General features: G+C 38.6%; 1 protein-coding gene across 1 annotated transcript in view; it reads left to right on the top strand.

Moving 5' to 3' along the window:
• Positions 1-11,546, top strand: part of KPNA3 (karyopherin subunit alpha 3) — a 50,423-nt gene extending 38,877 nt beyond the window's left edge. The window contains exons 11-17 of the mRNA XM_032193238.1: positions 1,356-1,487; positions 2,668-2,796; positions 4,541-4,645; positions 4,781-4,852; positions 4,974-5,136; positions 6,205-6,299; positions 8,802-11,546. Of these exons, the coding sequence (XP_032049129.1) occupies positions 1,356-1,487; positions 2,668-2,796; positions 4,541-4,645; positions 4,781-4,852; positions 4,974-5,136; positions 6,205-6,299; positions 8,802-8,900 (795 nt within the window). The 3' untranslated portion in view covers positions 8,901-11,546. The remainder of the gene's footprint in view (positions 1-1,355; positions 1,488-2,667; positions 2,797-4,540; positions 4,646-4,780; positions 4,853-4,973; positions 5,137-6,204; positions 6,300-8,801) is intronic.
• Positions 11,547-12,620: the final 1,074 nt, after the last annotated feature.

Raw genomic sequence — 12,620 nt, 5'->3', positions numbered from 1 at the left:
TTGTCAGGGAGGAGAAGCCAACTCCCAGGTTGCTATTTGGGTGCAAGTTGAGCCATTCCCATTTGAAGCTCCCTTAAATCTCAGTGAGCTGGGCCACTGGCTCCTTTTTGCTTACCATGGAGCACTCAGCCTGGGCACAAGCTCTGCCTGCAAAGCCTTTCAAACACAAGTTCAGACCATCTGATCTCAGAATATAAATAAGATGCTTAGATTTGGAGCCTGTTGCTCTAAGGTCTTCTTAGTAAATCAGATGGGAGCCACGTCAAAAAGGTGTTTTAGTTCACAGAATGTAAAAGGTGCCTTAGCACGCAGAAAATAGGGGGAGAGTAGGCTAACTCTGCTCTTAATTTAGGCACTTCACTTAGGTGCAATGAATTGAGGCCATAGTCTCCATTAATACTAAACTGCCTTGCTTTAGTTAGCAGTGGACATTTACTTAGAAATGCAGAGGTCGAGATACCTTAACAGATGATGTCCTCAGTGGGGTCCAGATTTCTCTTCCTAACATCATCTCTAAGTGATGGGATATTACCACTCTTTCTGCTAGCTTTGTTCCTGCTTCAAATACAACCCTTAAAATAACTTGTAACTTTTGTACCTTTCCTTTCCTTTTTTTTTTTTTGAGGGCTCTCAAGCGAGCCTTATCAAGTCATCCATGACGTAGTCATTACTTTTAAGATACTGAGAGTGCCCTGCATGATGGCCATTCCTTTGTGTTTTTTCCCTTTGCTTGAACAGTTGCCACCTTACAATAGCTGTTATTCCTTTAGCTGGTGTAAGAAATTCTTTCCTTTGCTGCGGATTTTAATCTGGATATGAAGGCCAAAGAGGATACGTCGAGGACAGTTTGCAGTTTAACTTCAAAACTGCACTGTGGGTCAGAAATGTTAAAGTGTGGATAGATGGATTGCATACTGTGGGAATTTAGGTGTTCTGTAATCAGAAGATAGCACATTTAACAGATTAGGGCAGGGCTGGCTCAGTGTTGTCTTCAGAAGGTTACTAGCACAGTTACTTACCTGAGCGGGTCATCTATCTGTGAAATGCAAATCAAGCCAAAAAATTTACCTTTGTCAGGAGATGTGTGCTGTAATTTTATGCACCAAAATGTGGTGTTTAATTAAAAAAAAAAAAGAGCACACAGAAATTATTTTCATGGTACAGATGGCCCCAGTTATCATAGGTGTACCTATTAATTTAAAATTCTACAAATTAGGTTGCATTATTGTATTTGTGTTTTTCCTGTAACTGAATTGCATGCTCCTTTTTTACCCAGATGTGTGCAATGTTGTTTGCTAAATTAAGACTCGGATCTTGCTGTTCAATCTATAATCCATGTTCTTTCCAACTTGTAGATTCTTGTGGACACCGTTTGGGCTCTGTCCTACTTAACAGACGGTGGTAACGAGCAGATACAAATGGTGATTGATTCAGGAGTTGTACCTTTCCTAGTTCCCCTTCTGAGTCATCAGGAGGTTAAAGTTCAAGTAAGTCTGCTTCAGTGTCTTTGCAAAGTCCTTTGTAACCTATTTGCTTTAAAAAATGTGCGTCCGAGTATTTATTAGTTAGTGGTGTTCTGAGATGAGCATTTATAGCTACATTTGTTGTAGGTTAACTGAACAAAAATGTTACCTACGCTAAGGAAAAAAGATCACTTAAAATTATATTCAAGTTGTTTTGAGATTCCTTTGATTTTGTTAGTAACAGGTTAAACATTAACTTCCACTGGATGATTACCAGGGGTACATTCCTTTTGTTCTCCTAAAATATTTAATGACAATAGGTTTCACATTTTCCAAATTCTATATACTCTTTTTTTCTGTTGCTGCATGTATGGTTGCAGCATCTGAATAGCTCATGGAAATCATCCATGATTTTTGAGACTTGCTGAATGTTAAAATATTTGCAGATTCTCAGTCCTTTTAGTAGAGTAAATTTCTGGTTATCTACAAAAGGTAGGGTAACTGACCTTGTTTGATTAATTTCAAAAACAAAGGGAAACTTAAGGTTAGTTAATATGTCCTTGATTTTTATAAACTAACCATTGGAATGTGGAAGGTTTGTTTTTTTTTCCTATGTCTGTGCATTTGTCATGTTTGTTTAGTTTGGACTTTGGATGAGACTTGGCTGTCTTGAAATTTGTCAGGCCAGTTCATTTGATGAAAACAAGTCCCTCCAGTATTCTGTCACTTATGAAGCACTTAATAACTAATACAGAAGAGTATAAAGTACATTTCTGAAAGTCAAGTAAGAGTCGATAAGAATAAAAGTAGTCCTTTTTTTTTTTTTTATTAAATATTGCAGTAGAGACCTGAATGGAAAAGTAAGCAATATTGGCAGACGTAGTCAAGAGCTAGATACGTTTGTTGTAAATCAGAGCAGATACACAATGAATTATTTTATTGTTTTAATACCCTTTTACTTTCTGGTCTTTACACTTTTGGATTTGAGCTGCACTACATCTATTGAGTAAAATTCTGTACTGTGTGTTTCTGTTCTGGTGGAACAGCACCCTTTTTAGAGTGTAGCTTGGAGGCTGAAGTGCTAAATTGTGTTTTGCAAAGTGTTTTTGTCGAGACATTTTAAAATGATCTTTGTTTTAGCATAAGTAACAGCAACGTCTTTAACATGCTTTTTTTTTTTTTCCTTCCCACTTTGGATATTCAGACAGCAGCACTGAGAGCAGTAGGCAACATAGTAACTGGTACTGATGAACAGACACAAGTTGTTCTCAATTGTGATGTTTTGTCTTACTTCCCAAACCTCCTGACGCATCCAAAAGAGAAGATAAACAAGGTATATTATGATCTGCTTCTCCCTAACTTAATCTTGTTGCTTAAAAAGTAGAACAGTAGTCTGCAGCGTGTTACAGAAGAACTTCTTATGGCTGTTATCTCTGGGATGTCAGCAATTCTGTATAAAGATGCAGCCTTTGAGGCTGGTGCTTAATTAGGGCTGAAGCCAACCAGGCATACTGGGGATCTGCGCATTGGTGTTGATGCCCAGCGCTTTTTGGGAGGCCTGATGGTTTTTGCTTGGTAGTGTGATACTTTTTTTTTTTTAGTTTGCTTGCAAAGTGAGTAATTGCTGAACTTGCATTGGGGTTTTTCATATGTAAGGATTGTTACTTTGGGTTGAGTCCAGTGAGATGGGTAAGATTGATCCAGTTTTTCCACTCAACAAAATTAAAGAAGCTTGATGAAGTAACACCTTTTTCGTAGCAGAGTTTTTTCTCTTCTATTGCCAGTCCTCACTTTCAAGGGAGTAGGGAATATCACTGCCCTTTTTTGAAAACTATCCCTGGGTTTCCTCTCCTTCCTTTTAACAGAGGGAACCTTGCTTCTGCAAAGGACTGGGTGGTGTAGGGAGAGTTAGAGGAAAGAATGTGATTAATGACCTCTTTTCCAGAACTGTAGTTGATGGTGTTTTTTGTTAATAATTTTTGTTAATCATCATGCCATCTTTCCCTGCAGAGATGGGGCTGGTTAAGGAGGAAGGGTTTTTTGTTTCTCTCGCCTTTTGTTTATCTTACACGACTTCCCTATTTTAGCTTACCACTGAGGGGAAATCTGTTAGAGAGGAATCTGTGTCTTCAGGGTCTGGCAACTGCCAAGAGCACTGAAGAAGTTAATCTTTGACAGTTCAAACTGCTGTGATTTGTTTCTGCCTGCGCTTCTAGCACTCAGGAAAGAACGAGAAATGCTAAGATTCAGTGCTTTTGAATGCCAAGAAATGAGCTATTATTGTATAAGGGGAGTGTATAAACACCTTTGAGTTTTTTGTTTTAATAAATGTTGTGAGGAGCAAATAAAAGTCAGGTACATGTCCCTGAAAAAATGGAACCCATTGTTTTCTGCAGTACTTTGTAATCATCTCTTTGATGGCTTATTAAAATCTGGTTTTAGTATAGATTTTTTACAATGTTCTGAATTGTCTTAACAAGTATTCCCCATTGTAACCATGAATTTGTTGCTGCCATTAGATGTTATCTATGCTGAGGAAAAGCAATAACTGCTGAGTAAGGTCTGAGGACTGAGAGTCCTGTCCTGTCTGATAATTAATGGGAAAACTCGAATGAGCTTTGTAAGCTCTACTTCGTGTTTCAGGAACAAAATGGGAGCTGGAAGCACAGAAAGCTACTACTGAGCTGTCAGGTCAAATATTAGAGGAGTCCCTTTTTATATTTTCTTTGCAAAACTGATTAAAATTTTAAAACACGACTGTGATTCCAGCAGCACAAAGTGGATGTAAGGTTTAAGTCAGTATTGCTCCCATTGTATGGAAACACTCCTTGTGTAAGTAATAATCTGGCCCAGTGAGTTAATCATATCAGTTTTGTATTGATCCCCTGCATGTTTGGCTTTCACAGTGCAATAAAGGTTGTGCGCTGGAAGTGCTAGTGGGGAGGAAGCCTGGAGGCTGTGTTTAGAGATTGGTCATTGTATGAGTTGAGGTTTTGAGGTTGTTTTTTCAGTTTGTTTTTTTCATCTGTTGGCTGTTTTTGAAAAGTGTTTCGCTTTTTTATTTTTTCCATTTTTAGGAAGCAGTTTGGTTCCTTTCCAATATCACAGCAGGAAACCAACAACAAGTTCAGGCTGTAATAGATGCTGGTCTAATCCCTATGATCATACACCAGCTGGCTAAGGTCAGTCAAACTACCAGCTATGCGAGTTGTCATCCTCTTTTTATAAACCTGACATGCGGAGTCGGTGATTTTTAATAATAAGCTTGACAGATGTTTCCATGTGGATTTTAATGAGCGATTAATTTTATTCTTCAGGGGGACTTTGGAACACAAAAGGAAGCTGCTTGGGCAATTAGCAATTTGACAATAAGTGGGAGAAAAGATCAGGTACGTGTAGTAGGATTTCAGATTGTCCCGAAAACATTGTACGTGCAGCCATTTGTAAGAAGCAAAATGCTCAAAGCATTTTGGATGCTTTGTTCAAAGGATTTTTTTCCCTATTGTTTAGGTTGAATACCTTGTACAGCAAAACGTAATCCCGCCATTCTGCAATCTACTCTCAGTAAAGGATTCTCAAGTGGTACAGGTGGTGCTGGATGGTCTGAAAAACATCCTGATAATGGCTGGTGATGAGGCCAGCACAATAGCTGAAATTATAGAAGAGTGTGGAGGTAAGTGCTTTTTAGGCTTTTTAAAAAATTAATTTACTGAATTTTATTCTGTCTCCTGGCTGTTGTTGATGTTTAGTACAGCATTTTTGTGACCATGGGCTATTTAAATAAGCAAGCGAGACTTTTGCAATGAGAAAAATGACAGCCTTTCCTGTTTAGCTTGTTTTGGGGATGGTCATGTTGGAGGCAGTCAGTGGAGGAGCCTTCTGTAGCTTAGGTGTTTCTAGACGTAAATGAGAATTGTACTTCTTTTCATTTGGTTATTAGTTGGTTGTGTGGTAAAACACACTTCTTGCTTTATTTTACTGCTTTGGAAGCAGATGTGAGGATCACAGTTCCAGTAAGACCAAAATAGGATGAGGAGTCAGGCTTTTGGATATTGCAGTCTTAGTGTTTACTCAGTATTAACTAAGTGTTGCAAACTTAGTATTAACAAGCTACAAGCCTCCCTGTTTTCTCCAAGTTTTCCTTGTTTTTTTTTCCCAGTTTCAGCCTACAATTTTAATTGATAGAGTAGCACTAAATGGAGGTTTGAGAACTTAGTGTATTGGAAACTTTTCCCTTGTGTATACCACATCCAGTCTGAAAAAGGGACTATAGTTTTAAGCTGCTCTTAGCATGAGACTTTGTTGCCTTATTGTTTAAAAATTGTATGCAACACACAAATAATACCACTTCCTTATTCATATATGCAGAAAGCACAATGACTGGGACAAAAGCTACATATTAGACAGCAGAAGTCTTACAAAAATAATAAAAAATTGAAAAGACAAACACAGAAGTACAGAGAATTTTATTTAAAAAGAGAGAAGATTCCCTTGTCCTGTGTTCATAAAATGGGATGTTCCATGGCATGCAAAGGTTCACAACCTTTTTTTTTTTTTTTAATCTTGGAGACAAAGATAGCTATTGTGGAGATAATACTTGGAAACTGAGCTCCATCTTTTTTATTATGTTTCTGTAGTAATCTCTCATGGTTTTTCTTGTTCTCTTTTTTTTTTTTCTTCAAAAAGTAGTTAGTTACTCACTTTAGTTTAAACTTAAAATTCTCCCTTTCCTTTTATCCAGGGCTAGAGAAAATTGAAGCCTTGCAACAGCATGAGAACGAAGACATTTATAAACTAGCATTTGAAATCATAGATCAGTATTTCTCTGGTGATGATGTAAGTATGCTAAGGATTGAAAAGCATATGTGTTGTTATCTGTTACTGTAAGTACGTTGCCACTGTTGCTCAGTTCCAGTTCTTGTGATAATAGGTTGGCCATGAGGTCAATTTTCCTGTTCCTTTTTCAGTTCACCTTCCCTTAATTGAAAGTCTTTGAAGAGTTTCTCGATACCAAGAACTTTCTGTAGCAACATTAAGATGACTGATCTCATTTTACTTGAACACGTTGATTGATGCTGACCTAATGTTATATTGACATGTACATTGACATGTAATTACTTGTGATTAGAGTCAAAACAGTTCTCTAGCTCTCCTGCTTTACTTTCTCATACATCAATCTTAAAGATGGGGGAGCAGATCCTTAATTTCAGATAGGTTACTGTATTTTAGCTCTGTAATTGCTCAGTCTGGATTCTGCATTGAAAAGAGTCATTAAAACCAGAAAACTCTCTGCAGGTGATTGATCTAGACCATCAGATATTTTCTTGCATCCCGAGTAGACATTTTGACAGTTTGGTTTCCAGCTCTTCCTGCTGCTGGCTGCTTGTGAGTTGAGTGCCTCAGAAACACTTCAGCAAATAATTTGAGGAGGACTAATGGTTGCCTTTTCTAGGCCTTCTAGGGTGTTTGCACTTCTGCAGCCTGCCAGTACTGATGTCTTCAGTTCTTTTGGCTAACAAGCCTCATAAATTGAACTCTTCAGATATCAGCTCTCATTTTATGACTTCCTAATTTTCCATTTATGGTCCCATCGTGGCAGCTGTGAGGTTAGTCACCAAAAGTTAAGATCTGTGCAAAGTTCCCTATGCTTTTAATGATTCTGTGGGCAGTGTCTAATAATCTCCATAACGGTTCTGAGACTTCCGTAGTTAACTGAAGAGCAGAGTCTGGTTGGTGTGGGTGGAAAAATACCCCTTGTTGAGGTTAGTACTCCCTTTTGTGCATTTACTTTTTACATAAACTGATGGGATTTAGTCTGTGCCTAATTGGCTGAATTTACCTCCTTTACTTGGGAGCGAGACTTTACTTCAGATTCTTGCCTATACTGGTAGTACGTGTCCTGGAGTTTCTGAAACTTAACTAGGAATCGTACAAATTCCATAATTGGAAGTAAAACACAACAACAAAGAAATTTTGAGGCAGTAACTGTAAGTGGCAAAATGAACCTTTGTCAGTTTAGTACCAAGGCAAACAAACAAGAAGAAAAATAATAATGAAATGAAGTCCAAATTGCCCTAAGGAGACAGGAGTGGTTATGTTTGCCTGCTTGGTAGTGTTAAGCTTGACTGCCCAGGAGTACTCCTGCCTTCTGTCACTTCAGGAGCTTTCGAGTTTCTGTGTTCTCCTAAGATGCTGCTGGTCACTAGATATTCACCCCTTCGTTGTTAATCCCATCTGCTCCTTCGCTGAGTGAGCCCTGTGAAGTGCACAGGCAGTTGGCAGGTACTTTAGGACCAGCACTGATAGCTTCCTGACTTTTATTTGTTGCATTAAAGATATGAAAACTTCGGTAACATTACTTTGCAGTACCCCTCCAGAAGGCAGAAGTGCTAATTTAGCAACTCACAGACATTTGCAAAGCATTCTGAAACCGGATTCAATCTTCATTTAGTAGTGACATGCCCTAGCCTTCCTCCTGCGAATTGTTGCTGTCCCCAGATGCCTTCATCCCTCCTTGCAATTTAGGTGTTAAGTCTCCCAAAGTAAAAAGAAACATAAAGATTTGAGGTGAGTCAGTCCTGAAAGCTGCACTACTCCAGTGACAGACCTCAGAAACCTCTTCAGACCCCACAAGGGCTCTTATGTGCTTCCAAAATGACGCACACTTTGAACCAGGTAGGGGTTGAAGCTGTGCACGTTGAGGGTACTGCCAGTGGTACTTCTGGTTTCTAGAGGCAGTGAATGCTTAAATCCTCACAGCTCTGAGAAAGTTGGATAAAGTTGGATGCAGATGCCTTTCGTTCTGTATTCACAAAGTATTTTTGGTTTAAAAATATTTCAGATTGCACTTACGGGAATTACGTAAAACTGCTGTGAAATGAGTTATTCTAAATCCTTCAGATCCTAATAGGAGATGCCAATTATTCTGTTAAGCTTTATACAAGTCTTCCTATCAGCTGCTAATAAAAATTTTCGTGTTGCAATAAATGGGAGAAAGCACAAAACTAATTTTGGAATTTACATCTAGTGATCAGCCAACTGAAGAAGTGCTGGAAATTGGCGTTGAAAATTAAATTGCACAGCTAAAATAGCAACAGCTTTGACTGAGCAGCAACCCAGTCTCTAGCCCTGTTGATTTTCTGTTTCCCCAGTGGTATTAGAACAGAGTTGATGTGTTGATCTTTTTAAACAAAGCTGAGGAATTGAATTGAAAAAACTAATCTAATTTTATTGCAATAATACCTTAATAAATAGGCGAACGTTTGAGAATCTCGCTTACGTGTACTGGATTGTGCTGGGAATCGGCCTCTGATGCATTTTTGTTGCTTTATTTCGCAGATCGATGAAGATCCCAGCCTCATTCCTGAAGCCACTCAAGGAGGTACTTACAATTTCGACCCAACGGCCAACCTTCAAACAAAAGAATTTAATTTTTAAGTTGAAAAAAGTGCAGCTTCTCTGTCCCACACCAGTATGAAGCACCACCAGATGGCTACCAAGTGAAGAAACAAAAGGCTCCAAGACACACATGCCTCTTCGTTTTGATGCTTCTAAAGCAAGCCATGTATCGGTCACTTTGCAGTTGCCAAACATCACTATCACATGGACTGTAAATGCATATGCATGATCTCTTAAACTGTTTCAGAATTCTTTTTAACAGTCCCAACTACCTTTTTTTGCCTTTTTCCTGGTGCCACATGCTGACAACCGCAATCTGCAGTTTTGTTAAGAATATTCCATAGTGGTGGCACATTGGCTTTCCACGGAAAAGTAGCTTCTTTGGAAAATGGTGCGCTGTGGATCAAGACACTTTGGTATGATGCGTACATTTTGGAAGACTTTACAGGGGCCCAGTTTGCTCTGAGCCTCCATCATCGTCCTCCACAAACATATTTTCATATACTTTATGTGGAAGAATAGATTAAAAAATGCAAGCCAAATGAATTTCATTGGTGAAACTGAAATAAAAGTAACTTAAAAAAACAAAAACAAAACAAAAACACTTGGCAATTGATTAAACACTTAAGTTTAAAGCAAACAAAAAAACTACTTCATCTATCAGTAATTGATGTGTGTTCATTAACTGCCTCAGAAACCAGGGTTGGAGAAAGAACTGTAGATTTGGACTGGTAAAGCTTTGCCATTATACCTAATTTTTGAGAACAGCGAGCCCTATTTGACCACTCACTTCAGCCTGTGTGTTCCTGCTGTTTTGAAGTAATCAAATGCTGTGCATGGTATTTTACCTGAGCTACAAACCTGTTATGGACTTGAACTTCTGTTTAAGCTGAAAGCAAGAATCCCAGACTGTAGAAAAAAAAAAAAAATCTGTCCAAAAATGTATTAGTTAAAAAAGAATCTTGCTTTCAACTTTCAGTAGTCAATATATTTTGTTTTAAATTGATAATTGGATATGGTTGATTTATATTGGGTTTAAACTGTGGAGCTTTCATGTTTACTGTAATTTAGTCTTAAACTATTTTTTACTTAGTAACCAGTGCTTATGATGATGTGGTTGGCAACAAACCAGCAACTACTTAGAAGCGTCATAAAAGCTTCATTCTTGGAGTATTGGAAGAGTAACTCAGAAATTAGTCTCAAATCTTATTCACACGATTACAAAAGATGCAAACTGGTTGATGTGTGAGGCTGGATGGAAGCTGCCATGATTCAGCATAAACCCGATGTGCAGCGCACATTAAATAACTTTACGTGAGGTATGTGAGGTCATTGCTTTCGGAAAATCGCCTGACCCAGTCATTTTCAAAGGGATTTTGGTATTGCTGGAGCGGAGATCGATCCTTGTGAAATTCTGTAAGCTATCACACAAACTGGTTTTGTTGCTGTTGTTTACTGGGTGTAATTTCCCAATGCATTGATGTGAAGGGATAGAAAAATCTAAACTAATTTAGTTATTGGATGTGGGTTGTATTTACTGTGATGAAGATAAGGACAGATGCCATCAGAGCTTTGTGGATCAGCTGTTTTTCCACTGATGAACAACGCATAGCAGGTGTGCATTCATTAAATATATATCTGCCAAGGTGGAGCCACTTTAAAGAGCGAGTTGTCTTGTATCTTAACTTGATACAAGCGTATGTTTAAACTGCAAGATTTTTACTTGCTAGATAATCTGTTTTAATATAGTGGTTTGGCCTCTGATTATTTATAGGTTTTATAAATTTTAGAATCAATTTCTCTTTAAGGTGGCTCAGATTTTTCAACTCTTGTGCACATAAAATTGAGTTGAAGTTCATTGTGCCTTTTTTCTTTTCCCAAAAGTTGAGTTGAAGCTTCATATGGTAACTGCATCCTATTCACACACTATAGTCTAAAATCTTGAAACTGTGTGGTGTTCGCTAAAAAAACTAAACAATAAAAAGTCAAAGTTAGGTAAGGTCACAAAGTTCTTGTGAAATTAGAGTTCCAGCAGGTGTTATTGTGAACAAATATTTCCCCTCCTGACTCGATTTAGTTTCCCTATATGCCATATAGAACGACGGTTACCCCGTTCAGCCTGCACTCATTACTATCCTGCAGATTACATACAAATTGATATTAAAACAACAGTTTTCCACTACTGTGAAGATCGGATCTTTTTCTTGCACTCAATGCATTACATTAAAAGTGAACATCGGAGAACTGAGGTAAAGCAAGACAAAGCGTTCGCTCAGTTCTTTCTGTTGTGACCTTATCAGCTTTTGATTGGGATTGCACCATTTCATAGTTAATAAAGGAAACAAAGTATATTGCTGCACTTTTACGTTTTCAGAACAGTGTTTAAAATTGCATTGTTTTTATTATTTTTTTAAACTATCAGTTAAAATAGACTAAAACGTTCTTTCAAAGAGGCATCTAAATGTGTTCCTAATTTTGTATATGGGCTTAGGTTTTGTAACCAATAAAAAGCTGCTATCAAATACTATTAAAAAAAATTCAAGAACTTATTTTGAAAATTATGAAACTGCTTAGTCTTCACCGATCTCGACTTAGGGGTTTTTGTCTTTGACTAGATTTTAGTTAGCAGAACTCCGCCTCAAAGTTTGACCTATGTTACAAGAATGAATAAAGTAAGCTAACGCAGTCATCTCTGAAACGCTGGGTACTGTTCTACTACAGAGTTTTATATGTTTCTTTTAGGGAAATGTTTCCCAAACGTGTACGGGAGGCCGTGGTAAGTGGGCTGCAGCCATTCTGCACAGCTATACGGGAAAGAGTGACTTCTGGTAGAGGCGTGGAGTGCACCATGGCATCAGGGAGCTCCAGAAATGTTTTCCAGGTCCCGGTGCTGGTCTAGCTGCTGATACCACACTAGTTTTATAATCAGGTGGGCACTGCTCCTTGGTCTGCACCAAGACCAGCCCTAGGCAGGAGGCTGACGTCCCCATGGCTCTCTGTGGGCAGGACAGATGGCTGGCAGCGTCCCTGACCTCTTTGGGGTTCCATTGGAGTGGGTTGGAGATTGGATCTGCATTGCCCAGTGGGTGAACGTAGATGAGTTGCCCAGTTTCACTTCTGTTCAGACATGTAGGACAACAAATCAAACCATTAGAAAGCACTTTTCAAGAAGAAAAGGGGGGAAAATAGAAAACAAATGAGAATTCAGGAGCTGGAGCAGCTGGGACCAAACGCTTCCATTTTCACAATTTTGGCTTAACATTGATGCTGCCCTGTCCTAAATCCTTCCTGAGCAGCCTACATGTTGACAGAGGATCGTAGGGTGGTTTTTTTTTCCTACCTGAGTTTTAAAAAGCGTTAGGGACATTGCAGCATTGTGCATCATACTTCAGAACATCATCGGTTTTGTGTTTTAAACTGAAGGCTAAAGAAAAGTTCGTCTTTACAGCTCTCTGCCTTCATCCGTCAGTCCCGATGATCCCCATATAAATTACCTGTATGTGAAGGAGGAGTGAAGTGCTGTGTATTTATATATTACATATGTTACAGTGTTATAAACCACAGTGAGGTCTGGCCCCGTCCCTGTCACCATGAAATAAGTATTCAGAATTAGTTCTCCAGGAGCAGCCCCTGTGCCCTTGGGTTTGTTGTTTGGGGCATCTCAGGGCATGAATTTGTGTTGGGGGAGTCCTTGGAGGGCTTATCAAATTCTCAAGTTTACATCAAGCACCTCCAAATATTCCTCAGTTTTTGTCAATA

The sequence above is a fragment of the Aythya fuligula genome, chromosome 1, assembly GCF_009819795.1.
Source record: "Aythya fuligula isolate bAytFul2 chromosome 1, bAytFul2.pri, whole genome shotgun sequence".
In the NCBI taxonomy this organism is placed as follows: Eukaryota; Metazoa; Chordata; class Aves; order Anseriformes; family Anatidae; genus Aythya; species Aythya fuligula.
This window is presented reverse-complemented; position numbering and strand designations above follow the sequence as displayed.